At 33.2% G+C, this 12,811-nt stretch overlaps 1 protein-coding gene across 1 annotated transcript; it reads right to left on the bottom strand.

Moving 5' to 3' along the window:
* Positions 1-2,623: 2,623 nt before the first annotated feature.
* On the bottom strand, positions 2,624-12,490 carry LOC106869204 (dnaJ homolog subfamily B member 9). Its single transcript, XM_014914848.2, has 4 exons — positions 12,375-12,490; positions 7,225-7,464; positions 5,948-6,316; positions 2,624-5,648 (listed from the first exon to the last, which is right to left on the bottom strand). Exons 2-4 carry the CDS (start codon positions 7,448-7,450, stop codon positions 5,578-5,580), a joined length of 666 nt encoding a protein of 221 aa, XP_014770334.1. The 5' UTR covers positions 7,451-7,464; positions 12,375-12,490; the 3' UTR covers positions 2,624-5,577.
* Between the last annotated feature and the right edge of the window lie 321 nt (positions 12,491-12,811).

The following is a 12,811-nucleotide window of genomic DNA, read 5'->3' as shown; positions in this document are numbered from 1 at the left end:
ATGTATGTATTTATATATGTATATAAACACATATGTAGAGAGAGCAAGAGAGAGACTTGCTGTATAAATGTAAAAAAAATAATCCAGAGTCATTAAGAACTCAATAAATGAAAGGATGTTAAACTTCAACACATTACTGCATTGCAGTAAATCCAAGTGGGACCGACTTGCATGTATATTCATAATCAGCTAAAAACAATCTTTAAGAGCAACATATTTAGAATAAAATGCTGAAAAGCATAAATTTCACATGCAGTTCATACCTTGTGCTCAACAGCTGTTTTCTTAAGATAAACATCATTAAATGTATAATTACATAATCTTGTTACATAATGAAAAAAATTGAATTAGTTTAAAAGTTGTAATTAACTAAATCATCAGGAATATTATGCATTATATTTTCTGATTAACATAACACATAATATTCATGATTTGAGTTAACATAGGTTATTACATTATTTTGATTTAAATTATGTCTAACAATTAGATAATTATACATTTAGTGTTTATGTTAATGAAACAGCTCTTGAATAATTAGTATGAGCTACATATGAAAGTTCAGCTTTTATTCTAAATGTACATGTGTGTGTGCATGTTTGTGTGTGTGTGTGTGTGTGTGTATATATATATATGTATATATATATATATACACACACACATACACAATGTATAAACTCATACACACACATAAAAGCATATGTATATATATGTGTGTGTATGCATACATGTGTGTATATATATATATATATATTTGCATATGCATATATATATATATGTGTGTGTATAGATATATTTATATTCAAGTTATCCATATGAATATACAAAAATATATAACATATATGTATATATATAATTATATATACACGTTTTTGTAGTATATAAATGTATATATGTAGAATATCAAATGTAAGAATGAATATAGTGTATAAAAATTTATATCTACATTTAGTATATATATATGTATATATAATATATATGTATATTTAAAATATATCCTTATTTATTGTATGATATATATACATATATGTATATGTAATGGATAAAATATATATATACATAATGCGGGTGTATGTATACATATATGAACTTTGTAAGAAAGAACATGTTATGGAAGAAGTTAAGAACTAAATCCATTTGTGAAATCTTCTCTGACAGTCAGTGGAGATAGAAATTTGGAAATATGTTGAATATAGATGTTGACTCCTTTCTACAGACTGATTTATATGGTCCAGAATTCCTGGAATAACTGAGAGCTGTGTCTACCCATGTTTCCTACTCTTCCCAGCATCCTTCAGTATTTATTTGGTCCTCTTCAAAGTCCCAGTAAGGGAGTTATTTTTAGTGTTACTATTATTATTATTAATATAATTATAAAAACAAACTGCCTAGTAATCTCACTGTTCTCTGAGGTTACAAAAAACAAAATTTCTATGAATAAATTGTAAAAAGAGATGGCATCATTTTTTTTCACTTCAATTCCTGTAGTATTTCTTACTTTGATTAATTTACTTCCTTTTATGTAATGTTTTTGTTTTCATGAATCATGTTTTATTTTATATTTGTGGTTTTATGGTTAAGAAGTTCACTTCCCAACCATATGATTTCATGTTCAGTCTCACTGTACAATACCTTGGCCAAATTTCTTCTATAGTTCTGAGTAGGGTTTGATAGATACTGAAAGAAGTCCATACATCGTCATCTTTTAGTGTTCACGTTTCATGATGGCATATTCTGAGTGGTTTAATAGGATCCAGTGGATGTGAAAATTGTATTGTGCTCCAATGTTTGCTTTGACATGATTTGTGTGGCTGGATACTCTCTAATAGCAACCACTTTATAAAGTAATGTGCTGAATGCTTTTATTCATGGCACTAACAGTGAGGTTACCATGCATCTTGCAAGACTAATATCCTCTTCAACAGGATTGGGTTAAAGAGGGAGGTGGCTTTACTACAGAGTCTCTACTTTCTCATCTAGCACTTGTAATATATATATGACAGGCTTCTTTCAGTTTCCATCTACCAAATTCACTCACAAGGCTTTGGTCGGCCTGAAGCTATAGTAGAAGACACTTGCCCAAGGTGCCACACAGTAGGACTGAACCCAAGGCCATGTGGTTGGTAAGCAAGCTACTTACCACACAGCCACTCCTGTGCCTGTTTATTGTTGGTGAAATATTTCTTTCTACTATTGGTGCAAGGCCTAAGATTTTGTTGGGGTAGGGGCTTGCCAATTACATTGACCCCAGTGCCCAGCTGATACTTATTTTTATCTACCCTGAAAAGATAAGAGGTAAAGTCGACCTCAGCAGAATTTCGACTCGGAATGTAAAGCTGGAAGAAATGCTGCAAAGTAATTAACCCAGCTTGCTAATGATTCTACTACTTTGTTGCCTTACTCTAATAGTGGTGATGTAATTAACGGTTCCTAAAATCGATGAGATACCTGTTAAATGAAGAGAAAAGATAGCTATGTCAACAGAAGGTCCCATATGGGCTAAATTTCTTGAAAGAGGGGGATAAATGGTTCATCTGGTTCCAACACTTCTTTCTACTGCAGCTAGAGACAATAAAGGAGGAAGTAGTTGAAATCTTATATTAATTAGTATTAAGCAAAGTCAATAAAGATTTTGGAAAAATTTATTTACAAATATACATTCTTTTATCACAGTATACAAATCAATTGATCAGCAATGGTTCTGCTCAATTCAGTTTTCATTTGTTTAATATTAACATCAGGAGAGACAACAAGATACTAAAGTACCTGGTTGGTTTTTGTTGGGTGAAGGTTCTTTTAAATATAATTTAAAGCTTGTGTATTATAATAAGGGGGAAAAAAATCAAATATTTTTCTAGTTAATTTCTTACACAGAGTTAAAGCATGTAATTAACTTTGTAAAAATCTCATGACAAAAAAAAAAAAAAAAAAAAAAAAAATTAAAAAGACATTTGATAGTTTAAAAAAAAAAAGATAAAAAAAAATCAAATTTGTGATACCATAATAAAAAATCTAGAACTGAACTGAAGAATTTATGAATCAATTATTGTATGTTTAGATTTCCAAGGTGAGGCAAAGGAATTGGTTAGTAATCTTAGAATATTCAGTAACAAACCCCCAACATCACACAGTCTCTTTTAATCTCAATTTCACTAATTCGATGGCCAAAAATACAGGTAACACACAGCAGTTCTATCCTTGAAACAATACTAATAAACTGTGGTATCATCGCACATGGTCTATGCCAGAGATTAATTAGTGGTTCTAGTTTAATACAAAACTTCATCACACCAATATTACCTCATTTAGCTCCACAGTATTTTGCTAATTGTGTTTTTCAATAATCTTCAAGCATCACAAGTTTACACATATGTGTGTATACATGTGTGTGTATGTATATATATATATATATATGTATGTATATATATATATATATATATATATATATATTATACACGTATGTGTGTGTCAGTACATATATCCAAAAAAGAAGTACACTCTAAAACATTAGAGTAGTAATAGTTTGAAGGTTGTTTGTTATGGCTGGTCAGAGAGTGACCACTGGTTTCACACCTGTAAGGTGCTTAGCTGTATAGGCAACTTGTTCACACTTAAATGGCCAAAGGCACATAACCCCCTTTCAATTGGAGGGAGGAAAATCTCATGGTCAGTTGTAGAGAAGTTATATGCTGCGGGCCATTTGAGTTTGATGAGTCACCTATACAGCTAAGCACCTTTATAGGTGTGAAACTAACGGTCACTCTTTGACTGGCCATAACAAACAACCTTCTAAATATATATATATGTGTGTGTGTGTGAAGTTGAGGTTATTATTTTAAAGTTAGTTTAAGAATAACAGAAATAATTTACTGATGGAGGAAGGGCGTGGGGGGGGACTCAGAGTCAAACCTGTTGTAAAGTTTGTGTTGATTGGGATTTGATCGGTTGAATTAGCCATGAGGCAAAACAAAGTTTCAGCCAACACAAATACAATGTATGCATTCATGTATGTCCAATATATATATATATATATATATATATATATATACATATGCCAGGGTAGTTGTTTTTATAAAAACAGCATTGTGCAGTCTAGTACCAAACTCTGCAGATTGTGATAATGTACACAGGACCAGTTCAATAACTGGTGAAATCTATTTACACAAGTATGAAGATTTAAATAAAAAGGAAATGTGAGGTTGTAGCATTCATGGCGTTCCCAAATGAGGTAACACAAAAGTGGAGTAACCAGCAACAGGAACTGGTTTCCACAGAGTTCTCTCACTCTCTCTTCTATGTTGACTGCCATTATATAACTGTGGCACCTGAAGACAGCAAACAACTGTAGGGATTAATAAAAGGGTTAATAGAAAGACACACGTTACAACAGATAAAGTTTATAGTCCAATAAAAGGGAATGGTGTTTAAAGATTGGTTCGTTTGTTTATCAATGCCTGTTTGTCTGTCCCTATACACCACGATATGCCCTGTCCCCTCCTCCCATCTCATCATTTATTTTAATATAAATTGTAGAAAGCAGTGAATGAAAAAGTAGTTGACCCATTAAACAACTTTGCAATGTTACTTCATATTTTTTTGAAACTGAGATAAAATAATTTCTCAAAAGAAAATTAGAAAACACACTGATCGATACACACATGCACACATTTAATATGTGCATATATGTATGTATATAAATACACACATACACACATATATATATATATATATATATAATAATGCATTAATTTATAAAAGATATAGAAAGATCAACAAAGCTGAAATAGTTTCATTTAGATGTAGCTCTTCAGTCAACCATACACTCAGTGATAAGTTGAAAGGAATTTATACATATATATATATATGTATACACATACACACGTGTGTATATATGTATCTATGTGTGTGTGTGTCCTCCTTCATTTCTACACTTGACACAACTCCAGTGCTTGAAACAAGACCAGTGTTGAATTAAAACAGCAGTTTTGCCAATCGTTGAAGTTTAGAGCAAAACCTAAGTCCTGGGGATCTTTATGGTTGACTAAACACTTCAGAAAATATTTCAGCATAGTCACAGTCCAATGACTGAAACCAGTAAAACAATAAAAGAAAATACAAATATATATGTGTGTGCGTGTATGCATATATACATGTGCATATATATATGCATATATATATATGCACATATATTTCATATACATGCATACATGTGTGTGCCCATAAATGTTTATATATATATACATATATATCACATATGTATCATATATATATATATCATATATATATATCATATGATATATATAATATTATCATATATATATATATGATATATATAATATATATTATATATATATATATATATATGATATATATCATATATATATGATATATATCATATCATTCATATATATATATATATATATCATATATATATATAAAGTACAAATACACACATATATAAAATATTCAGTTGAATGTATGTATGTTTGTTTATATATATAAAATCGTTATATATATATATATCAAATGTCAATAAATTTAAAAGTATACTTCATCCCAAATAGAAAAAGTGTTTTATAGTTATGAACATTCTGTCCGAGTTGTCATCATATTTCCGATTCTCTGGGTAACTGTCCGACATTTCTGACCACCTGAAGCAAATTTAATATGAAATTACATGGATTAAGATATTGAATAATTAGCACACATGGCATGAAATAATGCCAATAGTTTCACTGACAGTTTTAATGGATGTTAAAGCAACAATGATAAATCTATTACTATTATATTTGTACAGTTTTTCTTCCCCTTTCCACCATCTATGTAATAACTGAACTCCTAAACCAATAATTTTATCTACAATTTTGTTTTTTTACTATATTCAGGTCTGCTAAATTAAAACATTTTCTAAAAGTTATTTGTTATTTACAAGAAAATTTGTTTTACTTACCTGATGAATGCGATGAACTAAAAAAGCTGTTCATATGTCCACTATATTTAGCATGAGGTTGTTCAAAAAAATCTTCAAAATGATCAAAACTGAAAAAATCATCGTTGTCATCACTATCACCAAAAAAATCATCAAATCTGAAGAAAGAATCGTCGTCGTTAATTTTTATGTACTGTCCCCCTCCACCTCTTCCCTGGGAATTCTGACTGCTGCGATGACTGGATGAGAAGAAATTATCAAAGCTGGATCCAAACAAGTCTTCAAAATTAAAAGAATGTGTTCCATGAGAGAAGTCATCCTGGCTATCACCTGTGTCGCCGAATTTGTCGTAACGTTCCTTCTTCTCGTTGTTTGACAAGATTTCATAAGCTTTAAAAGAAAAATTGGAAGAAATAATTAAAAAAAAACATTTTCAAATTTAAAAAAAAAACAAAACAAAAAATGTATATATTTCTTTAAACAACAATTTTTAATCGATTCTTATTGAAGTTAATATTGTCTTCTTCCACATCACTATATAATGTTATTCATTGTTGTCATCATTTTAATGCCACTTTTCTATGCTGACATGGGTTAGACAGAATTTGTTGATCCAGATTTTCTATGGCTGGATGCCCTTCCTGTTGCTGACCCTCCTGTAGCTGTAAACAGATGCCACAAGGTAGCAGCAACTCAGCACAATAAATCTGACTGTGTGATATTATCATGAGCTGAGTTAATTTCTTTCATGGACAAAGCTTGACCACCACCAGAAAAAAAGCCACCTGACCAATTGGTAAAGTCTCATTCACCAACATAACACTTGGACTCTGTCTTTCTACTTATCAAGAACCATTTAAAAAAAATTCCCATTAGATTAATCTGTCTTGGATACGTTCCATAATGACTGCTTTCAATAAGGCCCCTACAATCCAATAAAAGAGGAAAGAAGAGAGAGAGAGTGGGCGAGGAGGAGGAGGAGAGAGAGAGATTACTTACAGAGTTATTAGGATTAATTTAACTCCTTAACATTTAAACCAGCCATACCCAGCCCAAATATTCTACCTGTTTTATGTTCGAACTGGCCAGATCCAGCCTCTTACACCTATCTCACACTGTCATTCTAAAAATACACAATCATATTGTTCACATCTCAAAGCTGTGAGATAATGCATGATTAATCCGAAACAATGAGATTAAATAAGCATAACATATGACAGAGTAATCTGAATGCAAGAGGGTTATGGTAAATAACCAAAAAAAAAAAATAAATAAATAAATAAATGAATAATCCTTACCTTTACTAATTTCTACAAATTTTTTTTCAGCCTCAGGGTTATCTTTATTTTTATCTGGGTGATATTTTAGGGCTAATTTTCTAAAGGCACTCCTAATTGTCTTTTGAGAAGCTCCTCGTTTTGTGCCAAGTATTTCATACAGATCTCTGTTTGCCTCAAATGATATGACCTCCTGTACAAGAACGCTTGACAGAGCAGTGAAGAGTAGCATTTTGTTAAAATACATTTTTACACTTTGATCTGAAAATAAAATAAAAAAGGAACAGGTATTAAAAGCTAAATCAGATTTTAATGGTTCTTCCTTAAACAGTACAGAGAAGTAAATTGCTTGACAACAGTGTTGGTTTGTTTATGTCCTTGTAACTTGGTGGTTTGGCAAAAGAGACCTAAAGCATAAGTACCAGACTTCAAAGAATAAGTACTGAGGTTGATTTGTTTAAGGAAAATCCTTCAAGGCAATGCTCCAGCATGGATGCAGTCCAGTAATTGAAACAAGAAAAAGATAAAACTGTTCTGAATCTTTCAATGACAGGTGAGTCCTAAATGAAACAATATAATTTTGGTGCCACCAGGATTGACAAGATAAATACCACTAATACAAGTCTTTCTAATGGAGGCACAAGGAAAAGTCGTGAAGGAGAGAGTTAATTGACGTCAACCTCAGTACATGACTGGTACTTTATTCTCATTGACCCAGGAGGTACAAAAGGCAAAATTGGCTTTGACAGGATTTGAACTCAAAATCTATGAAATTGGATAAAAACCATAAGACTAACACTGTAACGATTCTGCCAACCCATGGAGCCAAACTTATCAACTATTGTCTTCGGTCTCTGTTAGAAGTCAAGGAAGCTTCTAAATAGTCAACCAGCCTGCTAAAAATAACAGCCAAAGTTTCTGTCAATCACACCTTATTCATATAAGAAGGAAGGACACCCTAATCCTTGATATACTGTCAAAAATAAAGTGAAGATGGTCATGGATTCAGGATAAGCAAGAATCACCATAGTAATCATCATACTAACACAAATTACAGTGACTCGACAGAGACACTTGACCTACAGGTCAAATTTCATGTCACACCCAACTGTCTAAAAAAGAATTATAAATTGGATCGTGTAATCTACGTAATATCATGCTCTTGACATATGGCTAGGTGATCACAGACAGGATGCTGCTAATACTTTACAGCAAACTAAAAAGTAGGTCTCTATGTGGTCAAATCTGCTAGAAATAGCAACCAAATCCCACCGTATTGTACTTTACGAGTTAAAAAAATACAATGCCTATTGTAAAAAAAATACAATGTCTGAGAGAAATTCGTTAAAAAGTTTTTAAGAAAATTGGATAGTTGGTAATGGATGGAATGCTTTTTTATCCTAGTGGGACCAGGAATCGAATAAAACTAGATAGCGATATAGTCTGTACCATATTGTGCTTCGTCTTCTGGTGGTGACGTAATATCTGGGACATAAACTTGTAATTTACACCGAGAGATTAAAACAATAATGATAAACAGCGGAATCTCAGTGACAAGAAGAGAAAAAGAATTAGGAGGTTAATAAAAGGTAGGCAGTCTTTCGTTAATGGACACAGAAGCAGACTGAAAGGAAGACAGGTGCTGAACCATAAAAAACTGGTAAACTATAATTTCATTTCATATAAAGATCACCCATGGCTTATATTTGTGGAAATGACGACAGGGAAGTAGAGAAGAGATTGTGAGAAGTTGCATGTATGGCACAATGTTTATTTTCCATGAAACTTCGTGCCCTTTTTTTGTTTGTTTGTATGTTACTGTATGAACGTAGTTGCATCGTTGGGATTTACATAATGAAGAGTATGGTTTATTATATAGCGCTTTGTCAACTAATTTGTTGGCCACCATTATATGTACATAATGCGAAAACTCGTCGAAAGGTTTAATAACACTTTGTGATTTTTAGGGGGGGGGGATGAAAAAAAATACGAAGAAATTTTAATGATATCAGAAAGTGAATTGTACTTGAGAAATGTGGTGACATAATTGAAGTCTTTTCTGACATAAGATTTGACAGATGACATCGAAGGAGGTGACACACTGTCCACCTAGTCAGTTGTCAGTCATCGTATGAAAACAAAACATTTTACTGATAAAAGACACTAACACCTTGGGAAGGGACGATCCAACGGAGAAACTTTTCTGCTGCCTCTCCCCCTTGCTAGAAGTAGCAGTCAAGTCTCCTTTAAATTAGAGAAAACATTCGATCAACGGAAATTATCCACGCGCTTAGGAGATAAAAACTCCCTCAGAGGTATTGAAATCTTAGAAAGAAGGGAAATAAACCTGTTAATATTAGCTGGGATTTTTGTAATATAAAATTGATGCAGATGTTCAGTGTTTAAAAACAACTGGTGAACACTATGGACACGTTTCAGTTATTATCAGAGTTCCTTAAAGCGGCGTGATGGCAGAATCGGACAAAAGGTTTAGCAGTATTTCTTCTAGCTTTACTTTCCGAGTTCAAATTCCACCGAGGTTAACTTTGCCTTTCACCCTTTTAACCAAAATTTCAGACTTTGTGCCTATAGTAGAAAGAATTGTTTGAGCTCCTTTGAAATAAATTCAAAAACCAAATTCATCTGCCTCACTTTTCCCCCAACCATACACAAAGATTTTGAATTCACTATATTGGAGTCCTCCCTCTTCCCTATTGACTTCAGATTTTCAAACATCTTCAAAGGGAATCTTTGTCAATAAACTACAAAGATAATGTCAGTTAACTGAAGTTTCTTTTTCCAACTCTCTATATTATGTATGTGACACTTTAACGTATATTTAGTATTGCAGAACGCTACCTTCGGGTACTTTTCCTTCAGGCATAGAATAACCTTGATACCTTTACTACGATCACAGTTGGAATAGATTTAATCATAAGTTCTGCTCGGTCAGGGCTGACCTAAGCTTCAACAACAATTGGCATGGATGTCACAATAAAAATAGCCAGATATTCAGAGTACACAACGATGAGTGCTCCATCTTGGTGGTTAGTCTCAAGTTATTCTGAATCAGTAGAACCGTTTGACCAATAACATTTCAACGGTGATCATCATCTGTAGTTTCATTCATTTTGGTATTGTTCCTGCACGAGTTGAATGCGAGTCAACTTTGAGCTGGTACGCTTGGGTCGATTAAGGAACGTCTATATGACGACTCTAGGCCAGAGTTCCATCTGGATATGGTAGAGGAGGAATGGAAGTGAATTTAGGAATAATTTAGCCTAGTCAACAAGCGTCTTCGACTGAACAGTTTACGACACTAAAGACACCTTGGACGAGGGGCACCTTAACCATCCAGGAGGGCTGCAATGCAGACAACAGTACAGACTATGGCAGGAGGAGGAGTATTCAGGAGTCCATGACCTGGATGCAGCCAGCTCCCAACACCAACATCACCAGAATGTAAGGAGCTAAGGGCCGGAATACCTGCATGTGTTAGAGTACGTAGACTCAGATCAATTAAGGAACATCAACATGATAATTCAAAATAGTAGAAACAACCACCAAATCTCCCTCAAAAGACACCCCGCAGCACTCAAACAACATATTGTGATATATAGTCTAGTATAATAAAACTGTCAAAACTGACAAAGAGTGGAGAGTTATTGATATAATGTCTGATCAAAGATGTTTACACACACACATATGGAAGAGATGGATCGAGAGAAACAGCGATAGCCACAGCTGGGTGCAGGTGTGAGGGGACACAGAAATCCCTCTCCGTCTCATCGGTGTCTGTTTGAAGTGGAGGAGCATGTTTGATGCCGGCTGCTGTGAGACACCCTCCCCTATTACATCATTGACGCAGTGACTATGAGATTAAAATTGTAAATAATAAACGATTAAAAGGAGGAAATGAGAAAAATCGTCTACAGAAAAGATAAAACTGGAAACAGTTGTGTCTTCTTTGATAAAGAAGCTCTTGCCTCTGTGTGTGTGTGTGAAATTTTTAAGTGTGTATGATGTATGTATATCGTGTTTTCATGCGATTGGTTTCACATCCTTCCATTTTTAAAGTGATTCTATAATTCTAATGTGATTTCTTGGACATACTTGTTCCTTGTTTGGCAGCGTTGAAATCTTTAACGATGGATGATAACACAAATCTTTGTTTATTTTCAGAATTCAGGACTTTTAATCGTTTGGTCTCCATAACCAATAAAATCGAAAATAATTATATTTCTGACTTATATTTCGTTGGAGAATTGCATACAAATTTACATTACAAAAAAGTCGTTATAGACATTTAAATACACACATATTATACATACATATACACCATATATATTATAAATATACCGTTATATTTTTCAAGTAGTTCCGTAGTATATTATACACACTAAAATGTGTATGTATGTGCGTACAGTATTGGAAGATTAATAAATGTTTAATAATCACACAGAAATTTAAACTAAAAATGAATCTGTTAGTTTGAAATATCTCCAATGTATCTATCAAGATGTCGAATGTAAAATAATGATGTAATAAAAAGGAACTTGATATTAGCTATGAATCGGTATCAGAGCTCGTATATCAATGTAGGTATTTACGTATGTGTACATACACACACACACATACACGTTTCTCAATGACAGTCCTTTATGCCCGTTTCTGCCATTCAATGGTAATCGTATAGCTGTGCCTCATTACATTTATATATACACGTAAACATACACCCATATACATGTGTGTGTGTAGTGTTAATCAGCTACTGAATATATATTAGTAGGTTCCTTGTCCATTGATGTTTTATTTGTTGGCTGGAGAAAGGTTTAGTTTCCGCATACACATACATATATATATACAGACATGCATTTATATACACACAAAAACACACACATATGTGTATGTGTGTATCTATATTTGATGTATGGATATATGTTGTGGATCAGCAAGGAATGTCGATGACGATAAGGGTAAATGTATATGTAGGTGAACCAAAACGAAATTATAAACAAAGCAGGAAAATAATTCAACGGGGAGTAAAGAAGAAAAAAACAAAAGGAGAGAACAAAGAAATTAGCAAGATTTTTGATCTGCAATGGAGAATCTGTAGGAATTGTAGTGACGTGGATAAAATGACAGCTATACATTATCGTGTCATTTCTTACCTGAGTTGACAATTTCGGAGCGGAGAGATAAAGGTGTAACAGCGAAGAAATGAAACCGTGACTAATAATTTATGAAGACAAAGTGAGAGGGGAGTGGTGAATGATTGAGTGAGAGAGGGAGGGAGAGAAAGAGGTAGTGTGAGAGAGAGAGTAGCAGAATGAGTGAGGTAAAGAGCAGTGTGAGAGGGTGACAGCGTGAGTGAACACATTGAGTGAGATGGAGAAGGAAGTGTGGTACATATGTGTATGTGTGTTTATAAATAAATAGATAGATAGATAGATAAAGAGAGAGGGAGGACAATGAAGAAGGATGGTGTGGAATAAACTACACTCCAGCTTGTAGCTTCAGCAACGTAAAGCTTTTTCATTGGTCAATACTGAGCACGTGACTGAAAAAAGATGTACTTTAGTAAGTGAAAGAGAAGTCAGTTGTAAAT

Source organism: Octopus bimaculoides, chromosome 20, assembly GCF_001194135.2.
Source record: "Octopus bimaculoides isolate UCB-OBI-ISO-001 chromosome 20, ASM119413v2, whole genome shotgun sequence".
In the NCBI taxonomy this organism is placed as follows: domain Eukaryota; kingdom Metazoa; phylum Mollusca; class Cephalopoda; order Octopoda; family Octopodidae; genus Octopus; species Octopus bimaculoides.
The sequence above is the reverse complement of the archived record's forward strand: the minus strand, read 5'-3'. Positions and strand labels throughout refer to the sequence as shown.